Genomic DNA, 12473 nt, shown 5'->3' on the forward strand with positions numbered 1-12473 from the left:
AGTCCCTTYTGTTTCACCTAATAAATGAAACGTTTCATTCAGAAGAGAGTGCTTTAATCTGGATTGGTGTAAGGGGTGGCTTGAGCAGAAAGCACAATCAAAGATTTATTCCCAAAACCTTAAAGCTTATTAAGGCAGAGACAGAAGGAGCAGAGGAAGAGCTGTTAGTTTGTCTAGTTCTGTGTCTGTTCTTTGTGTGATTGCTGTTAAAGCTCTCTGGCTGCAGGAGACCTTTGCTTTGTCAGCTCAGGTTGCCTCTGGGCAGCTCCCTGGGGCAGTGCTGACAAGTGGGATAATTGGGAAGTTGTGTGGGATTGAGATTTGMGTGTTCCTGTCACTGTCCTTGAATCACTCTTTGCAGTGGCTCCAAACTGGGGTTTTTTTTTTKGKTTTTTTTTTGGTCTGKAAGAGCCTGTATCTCACAGAAACTTTTCCATGGTACATTTAGCTCTCTGTGCTGCTGCTGATACATTAAGCTGGCAGCTTGGCAAACCAGTGAGTTCCTTTCTCTCAAATTGTGTGTTTCTTGGATTTCCAGTTACTTCTTTGGCTTTTAAATTTTTTTTTCCTTATCACCCTTAACTCCAGCACAGGTTTCAGTACCTGTTTTTACAGAATCTGGTGCTCTGTTCTTCCTTTCCCTGAGTCTTGCCTGAGCATTTGATATTCTCCAGTGTCTCAGTGCAAATGGACAAGAACTGCTGCTGACAGATGTGGGGGGAGGATTAATTTGATCCTGATGCTCTTGAGTGGATATTGTACTTGGGTATTTATTGCCACTGCAGAACTCTGTTAGTGCATCTGCACAGAGCCAGGGTGCACCTCAGCACTTTGAGAGAGGCAAGAGTGGCTGTGCATATGAAAACAAATGGTTAYGTTCTCCAGCATAAAGAGGGATTTTCTTGGTAGCCATAGTACACCAGAACYCTCCCAACTGTCCCAAGAGCCAGAGAGCCAGGATCAGTGAGGGAAGGGTGGCTCCTGCTGCCTTAGACCCTGGGTCATAGAGAAGTGGCTGAGAGAATAATGTGGCTCTCCCAGTTTTGGGTTCATTTATTCCTTTCTTGACAGCACCTTCTAAGGTGGAATTTGGTTTMTCTTGTCACTTGATGTATGTGTGAAGTACAGTGTATTTGTCCCTAAGTGTGGGCTCAGTAGGCTGTGTTTGGAGCAGCAGGGAACAGAATGGAATGAAAAACTTGCAGTYATGATATTGATAAATGTTGAAATGGCCTGGACAGCAGAAAACAGCTGTACAGAAGAATTTTTCTAGGCTATAAAATGACCTTAATCTACTTTTCAAACCAGCTGCATGCTGTGTTTGGCACATTGAGTAGGGCTTTGCATCCTGTTTGGTTTGTAAAACACRTTCTGCCCAAAGCCATGGCGTGTAAATCTCAAAAGAGGAGTGAAGATTAACAGAGCCTTATAAACACCAGACAGCAGGTCTTAACAGAAAGCTTTGAAAAGTGGGAAATGAATCAGGCTGAAAGAAGAGGGAGGATTCCTTACAGAGCAGGACGGCTGCTGGAGACTTTATTTCAGGACTGTGACCTGACTATTCCAGCTGGCTGATGCCACAGCCAGCAAATCAACTGCTTTGGTGTTTGTGGCTGGGAATTCTTGAGTTGGGCTGTTCAAAGTGCTACCTGCTCTCAATTCACAAAATGAGTAATTGCATCTGATACTTCCTGGGAACCATAAGGCAGCCTTTCCTGCAGCCCTACTCCTTGGAAGAAGCAGACAGAAAGATCATCCTCCCACAGCCTGAGAGGAAGGATCTGTAGGTTATTTCCTGGTGTCAGTCTTTCAAACTCTGCTGCTGTGTAGCTCTCAACTTGAAACTTCAGCTGATGCAGCCATGAAAATCCCTCTAACTTCATTCCATGCTTTTAATATTTCATATGTAAAATAGCTTGAATTGACCCCTAAAAATGTAAAGTGAGACAGGTTAAAAAATCAAATCTGTGTATTCTGTTTCTCATGAGGGGCTAGATTTGAACAGAAGGAATATTTTGAGTTTTTTAGTACTTACAGATTTAAAGAGATAACTTTCACAGCCTGTAGGCTGTGGGCACATGCCACAGGTCTTGTTTTAGTTCTGTCACTTCTTTTTAGCCACCATTTACGTTYCCTAAAGAAGTACCTGGGAAAAACCTTCTTGAAAGTTATGCTGAGGTTCAGTGCTATCCARTGGAAAAATGTAATGGAAGATAGAAAAATACTAATGTAATTCCATGCACAACTTCAGAAATGTGTTTTCTGATTATCTTTGTAGACTGCTTTTCAGCGTTTAGGAAGAAAGAAAAGGAAAACTGATGCAATAACTGAATTAATTCACGCAAGTGTTAAGATGGGAGGAAACAATATAAAGGCTTTAAGAAGCATAGGGGAGTAAATCTTAAACTCCAGTGTTTTCATTTCATCTCATTGTGTTACTGCATTCTTTGCTGGTTGTTAAATTTCCTCAAAGTAGAGTACTGGCTGCATGTGTTTACTGGTGGGATTTGCCAGTGGKATTACTCATTAATCACAAATCTCCTGTCTTTAAAAAAAGTGCTGTGGGCTAAACTAAGGGTGGCAGTTGTGGATGGCCCTGTCCTGGCAGATGGATGCTGCCGTATAAGCTGCTCTGTATAGCAACATGTGTGATTATTAGTTTTCTATTATGATAATCTTAACCTGAAATAAGATGAAAGCCCTGTTYTATTCTTCCTTGTCTCCCAAGAAACACAAGAATAGGAAGAAGGAAGAGATAGTTTTTCTGAATCTTTGAACACAATTGTGAAAGACATCTTGCATTAATTAAAAAAAAATCTGGTAATAATACCAATACATATGTTGATCAAGAACCCTGAGTTTCTTGGTGCCAGGGACYTCATCAGTTGGTTTAAAAGTAGCTGAAGGTTGTTCAGAGGCAACCCTTCTATGAAGGTACAACTGTAGTGTAATCTGCTTGGGAATAAAAATATCTGTGTGAAAGTCTTCAATGTTTTCAGCACTTAACAAACAATGGGACAGGTGTGGAATTTTTCAGGAAAACAGAAATTTTAAAACCTAGACCACAGGAGACATAGTTTCTTTTCCCTGATATTCTGACAATTTAAAAAAAAACCCAAAGCAACAAACCCCAACCAAAACCATGGTGGGGGTCTCTTTATTTATTTCTTTATTTAAATGGAGTAGATCTCTGTTTAAGGCAAAATAAGAGAGAAAGGCTGGGTGTGTGTTGGCCCTGATTTCTCAGCTGAGGAAGGAGCAATAAGTGAGTGAAGATCCCAGAAGCAGCAGGAGAGGTGTCCCTGCCTGAGCCCTGTGTGCTGTGTGTTCTCTGCAGGGATGTSAGACAGAGGATTCAGCAAAGGATTGCTCAGGTGTTTGGGATCAGCTCCTCTGCCATGTACCTGACCAAGCCAACMTTCTTCTCCAGGATGAACAGCACAGAAGCCAAGACAACCCAYGATGAGTACTGGCACCCACACGTTGACAAGGTGAGGAGCAGGCTGAGAGGGGTGCAAACATCTCCTGTTGTTGTTAGATCACCTTGAAATCATTTTGCATTAAACAATCCATCAAACAGGTTTGCAAACTGGTGCTTCAGGGGATGAACYTAATGGGAGATAAGTGAGTTTTAGAAACATAGGCTGTTAGATCCCATTTAATTTTATTTTCTCTAATTTAGTTTTGCTAGAATTAATAAATTGTGAGAATGAGTATTTGGGAATCTCTTTTGTCAGCAATATTGATTGAAATTACCTGAACTGCCCTTTTAGCAAGGTCTAACAGGAGCTGTTTYACAGTGCTCAGTTGGTCATTGTTATTGAGCTGAGCCTTTTGATAAAGGGTTAATATTTATATTTCAGCTATATGTGAATTGAGGGGTTTTTACTGCATGTGTTTCAGCGGGGATGTGGTACCTGGTACCCTCTTTCAATAACTTGGTGTTTTGGTCTTTCTAGAAGGGAAGTATTCTTTTAACTGCACAGTCTTACAGCTTGATAGCTTTATAGCTTAATACTTTGCATTTCTCAATGGACTCAAATGATTTGGTGTTGATTTTATTTCTGAATGTCACTGAGGTAAAAGTTTCTGTGCAGTACAGCAGAATGCAAATCATGGAAGAATCAAAAAACCCCACAACACAAAAAAAACCCTCTCCACAATACCCACATTCCATTCAGGATTTATAAATGAGTCGCTCTGTAGTCATGGATTACCCAAGATGGTACCAAATAAAATAATCCCATCAAAATCCAAATTATTTTTCAGGGCAAGAGTCTGTAAGTAGGCAGTGTACCTTGAAGTCTGTGACCTGAGACATGGAAAAATCARAAATATTCCTTGCCTCAAAGTATTTCCTGTAAAATAGGGAAATATTTCCTGAGGGAAATGTAATATCTTTTGTTGATCACAACATTGGTGTGACTTCCTGTGTCCTTGTCATTTGTGCAGAAGCAGCTTAAATTTAGAAAACGTGGTGATAGTGATGACACAGCTTATGTTTGAAAGTAGAAGGTGCTGTGTGGTGGAATCTGCCAGGTTTTGGATGCCTCTGGTTTGAAAAGCTGTGGTGTAACCAGTGAACAGGATGGCTCTAGACCAGAGGTGATGGGGATGATTTCAAGGTCCAGATTATTTTAATTTGTGTTGGTAGAAAGTGGCTGTGGGGAGCAAATTGTGCTGGTCAGATTCACAGAGATTCCATCATGTTRTGCTCCTTTCCAGGAGACCCTTGGGAAAAAGTGAACTGGTGATTCTGGTTGTGTGAAGTGCAGTGAATTCATTGGTTCCTTATAGTTTTTCCACAGTTTTAGAGAATCAGATTTGACTGCCACAAGGCTGGGAAAAGCAGTATGTTTTGACAACTGATGCCTATATTTACCACTCTCTTATTTAAGCCCCAAAAAGCATATTTTAGAATTTCAGATTCTGATTTATTACTATAWTGAGATCTGTGCACAAACACTGCTCACCAATGTTCCCTTTATCCTTTTCTGAATGTGTTTTGCATTGGGAAATGAGTAAGGTGGTTACACAATTAAGTGTTTCCACCTAAATATCTCCTATAATGTATGAAGTAGTTTGTCATTTAAATGCAAATAGGTTTCCATGAAGAGAATTTGTGGAAGCTGCTTTTCTGTCCTGTCATCCTTAGAGTGCCTRAACATGATGGACAGCAAGCAGGCTGAATGTTTTCCTGATTTTTATCTTTTTCTTTTCCCATGTTTTATTTATCTTGCAGGCTGTCTGTTCAGGGAACAGATACATCAATTAATTTGCTTTTTCTAACCCATCTCCAGCTTCCAAAAACAAAACAAGCAGAAAATGTACTCTCTTAAATTTRTAATGCATAAGCTAGACCTCTGGAGTGTCTATGCTGAATAATTGGGTTGTCTGATTTATGACAGTAAATGGACTTGGTGATCTTGGAGGTCATTCACGCAACTTAAACAATTCTGAGTCTGAGATAATTCTGAGAATTATCCCAGTTAGGGGCAGTTACCAAACACCTTGTTCATAATCCCAAGTAGTTTGAGCAGARATTAAATAGGATGGAGGAGTTCAGCTTCACAGGTTGCTGTCAGTGCAGTCAGCCTCGCTTCTATTTCGCTTTTTCCAACAAACGGTTCCACTTACCACTTGCAGACCAGAGCTGAAAGCAAGGTAAAAAGATACAAAGCTATTGATCTGAGGCAGGAAGTGCTTCCCATAAAAGAGCACCAGTGTTCTTTTGTGGCCTTCAAAGTGTGAGTACTGGGAAGTTGAAAGAAGATCGACAAAACTTGCCAGTTTGTTGGGTTCTTTTGTGTTGTATCATTATTTATGCTTTCCCCTTGGAATAGAACACGTCACTTTGGGTATTTCTGCATAATTTAACAGTGAATGTTRCTCCTAGGAGACATTAGGATTTTTTCCTTGCCTGTTTTCAAAAGAAAGGTAAAATGAAGCCTTTGAAAAAGGAGTTCACTATATTTTCTGTTTCACAGTGAAAAGATGTGCCTTTTTGGARCACATAAATACTCTTCTTGCTTTTTTCCTGATGTTGCTGAGTCTACTGTGATTATATTTCTCAATCTGAATCTCCTTGAAGATTTTTARCTGCATAATGGAGTAGTACAGATTTATTGTTTCTGAGGCTTTGGTTTTTTTCCCCTAGAATTTATTTGGTTTTGTAGTTACATAGGAATTGAAACCCTGAAATCACCTGAATGACTCATTTAATCTTGTTGAATTTATAAGCATCTAAATCAAATAAAGAGAGTATTGGTTTAAGATGTGGAGTTTCATCTTGGATGGAATATATTTGGAACTGAGGCTTCCAAATGTCAAATATCAGATTGATAGTGGAGTTGCTGTTGCACACGTGTCACTGTCAGCAGTACAGTCTCACAGTTTTCTCCAATAGAAGAAGTGTGACACTTGGAGTTTTGTGCAGTCTCCTGCCTGGGCAAGGATCCTGTCATCCTTCACAGAATTGTCTGGCTCTGCTGTAAGATGGTTTGGGGTTTGTTTTCCTTGAATTTCTATCAGAGCTATTCCAGCAYTTCAGTGCACATTCTCCCAAAATTGGTTGTGGTTTTTTTAGCCTAAACATGTCCATGATCAGTTTATAGCTATTTTTCYCCTCCTCTCAGTTCTTTCTCCTCTCATCTCCATGTATTTGTAGATAGGAATCATATCCCTTTTCAGCCTTTGTTTCTCTGAGCTGAACAAGCCAAACCTTGAAGTTTCCTTTCCTGCAATGTGCTCTCCATGTCCCCAGCCCTTCCCTGGATCTTCAGCCCTCTCTGGCTCTTGAGTCTGTCACTGAATCTGCTGCTGTTTCTTCTAGCAGACTCTTTTCCCCTCAAGMTGTCACACATTTAATTACATCAAAAGTTCCTATTTCTGCCCTGGGACAGCATCATCTTTGGAAATTGAGGAGGTTGATTCTTATGTCTGCTCAAACCCATCACCTCAGCTCTCCTTTGTAATTCAGAGATGTGCTGTTTCCTCTTACACTGTCTGCTAAATAGATACTGCCAATGAATGGAACACTGGAAGGGGCTATCAAGGCTATTTTTGTGATTATCTACACAGAGGTTAGGTGAAGGCTTGCAGGAAGAGAGCAGTGTTGACTTTTTTTTCTGCATGCTGGACCAATGCTGATTGGAAAGTGAATTTTCTTCTGCACTGGAAGGCAGAGGATGCCATCCTAAATATCCACAGTAACTGCAGATCTCTTGCATGGTCCTACAGCTGTTCAGTTGCATATAAATGAGTCCCTCTAAAAAACCCACTGCACAATGTGSCTGGCTAATTCTGACAATTAGTTCYTTTTGTAATAATAGTCTTTAAAGGAGTGTCATCTAAACATCAGTATCAGCATCTACCATTAAATATTATCTGTGTTTGATTTTTTGGATAAAGAGTGTTCAGAAAAAGCACATTATCCGTAAGACATACCAGGCTGAATGAAAATATCTGCATTTTTTTCTCTTGAGTTGTTTACAAGGAACTGTAGAAATTTGATTTGCAGCTGTGTGGCTGCATRGTTTATCACCTGCTGTTAATGACAGCTTTTCTCACACAGTTTGAACGTCTGGTTCAATTATTAACCTCTCTGATACTGGAAATCATTACCAGGGTAACAAATACGTTTGATATAYATGGGGGGACTTGCAGCATTTTAAATGAGTGAGTATAATTTAATGCCTCCTTTCCATAGTGTTGCATTTCTCAGGCCTGACCACTTCTGAGAGTGACTAATGAATAAGGATAGGAACAGAAAAGCCATTTTCCCTTGCATACCTAATTCCCCAATTTAGTCATCTATAGAAATCAGATGTGTTTGGTTAGGCTAAAATGGTTTGTAGTCAGCTCTTAAAAGTTTAGAATTGATAGAGCCTCATTGGAGAGAAGGGAGAGTGCACTGAGGGAGGAAATATTGCTGCTCCACTGAAGAGTTGATAAAAACAGTTTTAATGCATTAAACTTGCAAGTATGAGTTGAATGAACTTCTTCACATGCCTTCACTGGCTGGAGACTTCCTTAAATTGATTGGAAGTTTTATCACCAAATTAAGGAAGTGGAAGATAGCTCTGCAAAGCTGATTTGCATGAGAAGGGCTGTAGAATGGCTGGTTGGGGGTACTGCACTAGCACTTGCTCAATAATTCCCATTTATGGCCTTGTRTTGCAACCAAGGTCTGGGAAAGTATGGAGAGAAGGGGAACCCTGTAATATTTCTCTCATTTTTGTGATTCAGACTGTGTAGGGCAGCAYAGCACCAGATTTGGCTTTTTTCCTTTAAGCCCTTATGTTCAAAATAATAGCATGAGTATGAATGAAAATGTCTTTCTATTCCATCTGCTGTTCTGTTCTCTTTGGTCACTRCCCTTACAAAAAAAATGTGTGCAATTGCTCTTGAGCCAAAATTTAACTGGCATTAATGAGGATAACTTGAAACATAACTGAAAATATTTAGAAAACTTYTAAGTTTGGAAGTAGCACCTACCTCTAACAGTCACCAGGTCAGTCAAAACACCCTGCAAATCCTGGTTATTTATACAGTAGTACTGTGCTGCACGTTTCACTGTTTGACAGTGTAATGCTGAACTTCTGAGTTGTGATACACAAAGAAATTGGAGAATACAGACATGGATTTCAAGTATTTTTTTAGTTGCTGGTGAGATGTAGATATGAAAGGGAATATTGCCAGAATCAGCTAAGCTTAATATGAAATATTTAGACTGCTTCTCTCTGAGTATTAGCCCATAGTGTTTCTTCAACTTCAGTGTTGCATATCAACCAAAAATAACGCTTTAAAAGGAGGGAAAAATCAYCTTGTTATACTTAAAAGTGGGGTGTTTGGTCTGTAGGGTGAGAACAAGCAGAGACTTAGTCACATATGAAGGGTTTTAAACAAAATATGTATGAAAAAAGAGTAGAAGCTCCTCCTGCAAATGTGTGTTTACTTGGAAATTTTCATTTACTGTCATTGTGAATCTCCTGTGTGGTAGCTGGTGAAGGAGTAGGAAATAAGGCATCCAGAAATCTTATAACCAAAGTTAGGTCATGGGTGAAAATATTAGTCAAGGGCTATTCTTCTGCTTGTTAAMCTTCTGGTGAAATTTTATCTTGGAATCAATCCTGTCTTTGATAGTGTCAGCAGTGCATTGTATGTTGTTTTTTGCTCTTGGATGATAGAAATCAATGGGACCACTTCTCTGATTAAGGAAACAGTAACAATAGAAATAATAAACATATGCTGGTCTTGTAGTGTGTGTGTAAACACAATAGATTAATAAACACATATAATTTCTAGAAAATAGTGTTCTTGGTTTTTAAAGACCCCTTTATTAAATGCATGAAAAATTGAAAATTAGGAAAACCTACCAGATCTATCTGCTTAATTAGCTATGCTCTGCAGAAATTAGATAAAGAATTTGCTAATTTCTGGTCATTTTGGCTTCCCCTATAGGTAACTTATGGCTCTTTTGACTACACTTCTCTGCTGTATCTCTCTGACTACAGCGAAGATTTCGGGGGTGGACGGTTCTTGTTCATGGATGCAGATTCCAACAAGACAGTGGAGCCCCGAGCAGGTACGAGCCCAGCTTTGCTGCAGAGAGCTGGGCAAGTTGTGCCTTTTATTGTCTGGGTGGGCTGGCAGGTGCTGTGGGATTGTTTTGTGTCAGTAGGAATAACATGGGATAATGTAGCATTCTGCGTTCATATTGATGACATAAAAAGATTAAAATAGGTTAAAATATACCCACATTGTAATATCTGGTGTTGCCACAATCAGTGACTTCCTTGAAAGCTATAGAACAGTGGCCAGTTCTGACAACTTAGCAGGTCACTGTGCAGCCAGAGCAGAGCTAACTCTGACTGCAGCAAATCCAAATTAAAGCAGTTTATTTTAGACTGCCTGAAATTCCTTTGCTACTCAAGGTGGGGTTTAATGCCCTGTAATGGCCGAGGGCTGGGTGTGAAGATGAGTGATTGCCACAGCTCTGCTGACCTGCTGGAATGTGATGARCAGTGATTTCCTAGGTGTAAGTCTGACCCTGCTCCCAGGAGGTCTGACAGGGATGAATCTTCTGATGGTTGTCAGGTATAAATAAAAAGCCTTTGAGGCTGGTTTGACTTCTTCTAATATGTGGATAATTTGAAACTAGAATTACTCTGGGGCTGCCTAGAGAGGAGCTCAGCCTCAGCTCATCTGTCTGGCAGGTGAATGCTGAGCTTCCAGCATTGTTACCTCCCATAATGCAAGATTAGCTGTGCTTCTGCAGGAGAAAAAAAAAAAGGACAACTTTATATTCGTACTGTGTTCTGTCTTTTTATTTTCAAGACAGAAAAGATGGAAATTTACTCATTTAAAGAGTCTCAGTAATTGTCTGCTGGCAGGTGTTACCCCAAGCAAAACTGACTTTGGACTMSTGCTGCCTGCAAAGTGGATGGGTKTTTTTTGACTTATGGCTCATAGTGATCCCCTCATCCACTCATCTGCAGTGATGGTGGTTTAGATAAACTCTGAGACTACCTGCACTCTGGGTTTGCTATCAAGAACTGGATGTTTGATTATTTTGGCTTTTACTATTGGAAATAAACCCTAAACTGAAAGCATCATCTTTTGCAAAATGCTGCTGCCAATATTTTGAAAGGTAACACATTAAACTATTTCGTTTCTAGATGCAATTCTAAGATTACCAGGTCTTTATAGCTGTAGAAATCATAGCTGAATTGTAGTTAGGTGAGGAGAGCTGTCTCCTCAGTGCAGGGGCACTCAGCCTGGCTGTAGTGTGCATCATGCCCCTGACTTAATTTCCAAAAGTCTGTAACTGTGAAATTGTTTCCATTCAGCCCCATCAGTTAATTTTCAGGGTTTCTGCTGCAAGGTCTTTGATCTTGATGGCTTTTTGGGGGAAGAAAAGGAAGCTGATGAAGTACTGAATATTTTTTTCTAACAGAATGACCTGGGGGTGTTTTCTGTTGCTGGTACAAGCTGATGCATTTTTCATGTTCAGAATGTTCCTCTGCAGTGTTTTTTTTTCTTTCCTTCTGTCTTTTTGGCTTTTGTTTGTTTATTTTGTTTCACTCTTCTTTTGATCCTTTGTGTTTCTCGTCACTCCAACTCAATTTTTAAAACCATGTGTTGATAAGCTTTCATGCTTCTCATCTAGCAGATCCAGGCTTTTTTAGTGATGGCTGTCATAATCACTGCTCAGTTTTAGTGTTTGACAGCTGTTTCACCTTCTCTGTATTGCTAATGCCACTGCAGTCCTAAAACCTGGCACTTGGGTGGTCCCACATTTAGCCTGCATTTTGCTGTGTGCCAAAATGAGCAGGGTTCTTTTTCTGTGAGCAGCAGTTTGTTCAGGTGTCAGTGGGAAACAAAAAGRCATTGTTAGTGATGCAGCAGAGCAGAAAAGCAGTAATTGGAAATAAAAGGAAAAGCAATTAAAAATAAAGCATTGTAGGATGTCCTGTGTTTGAAAGTGCTGCCTGGGTGAGTCCCACTGCTGCTAAAGATGTGTTTGCAGCACTTTATGGTGAGGATCAGTGTCAGCCAGGCTGCTGGGCACAGGGAGAGCTGTTCTGCTGGGAGTGGAGCCTAAAGTCCCGTGCTTATCACTCCCTCAGTGTATATCACTTGTGGATTACTTAAGAAGTTTGTAAATCCTGGCTCTCACATATTTGAGTGAAAGACTGTCTGATTTGTAGGATGGTCTTTAACATCCCCTGGTTTGGTTGTTAGCAAACATTAGCTTTAAGRAGGAATAACAATTTATTAACCTTGAGGCTCTAGAGATTATTTCWTTTTTAACAGAAATGAACAAGTCAGCATCAGTTCAAATGTACAGATCTTTGGCTAATTTATAACTGAATATGGCACAAAGGAACACATCTTTCTTGTGCCCTGATGGGTTTCAGAAGTATATATGTGCCTTTTGACTTCAGTCAGGATGTCTGTAAGCTGCAAGAAACTCACTGTACCATGAGGAAGAGAATTCTTTGTGCCAAGGGAAATAACACTTTGAAAAGAAAGCTTTTTTTTTGTGACAAACAGATCTAAAGCARTATCTGTTCCTTTTAAATATATGGMAATTCTGTTTCCAAATTTGTCGTACTGGGATCGTTTTCCACCCTCTGCACCATGGTTGGCTGTGTTTGAGAGATTGCAAGAAAAAGAGCAACATTTTGAATTAGGTTCTTCAAAATGAAACCCTTTCAACATTAACTCTTTTTGCTGGTCCAAGACATGTTTTAGTAATCTACAACAGATACAGGAGGATTAAGAATAAATGGCAGACATCAAGGCACTCCTTTCTCRGTCACAAAATTGGTATATTTTCTGCCGCTGCTAAATTTGTCTGTGGTTAAAGTTTCATGTTTTAAAATTTCATATTTAAGGTTTCACAGTTTTGCAGAGCCTTGTGTGACCTTGGTGTCTGTCAATATTAGACAGGTCACAGACTTCACTTG

General features: G+C 39.8%; 1 protein-coding gene across 2 annotated transcripts in view; it reads left to right on the forward strand.

Annotated features, from left to right (window-relative positions):
- The window catches only part of OGFOD3 (2-oxoglutarate and iron dependent oxygenase domain containing 3), a 36915-nt gene that overhangs the window by 15501 nt on the left and 8941 nt on the right, over positions 1–12473 (forward strand). For both annotated transcript variants that reach the window (XM_057374060.1, XM_057374062.1), the window contains exons 7-8: positions 3338–3491; positions 9463–9586. In XM_057374060.1, the coding sequence (XP_057230043.1) occupies positions 3338–3491; positions 9463–9586 (278 nt within the window). The remainder of the gene's footprint in view (positions 1–3337; positions 3492–9462; positions 9587–12473) is intronic.

The sequence above is a fragment of the Malurus melanocephalus genome, unplaced genomic scaffold (assembly GCF_030028575.1).
Source record: "Malurus melanocephalus ecotype Western Australia unplaced genomic scaffold, MMel_1.1 scaffold_215, whole genome shotgun sequence".
NCBI classification, from domain to species: Eukaryota; Metazoa; Chordata; class Aves; order Passeriformes; family Maluridae; genus Malurus; species Malurus melanocephalus.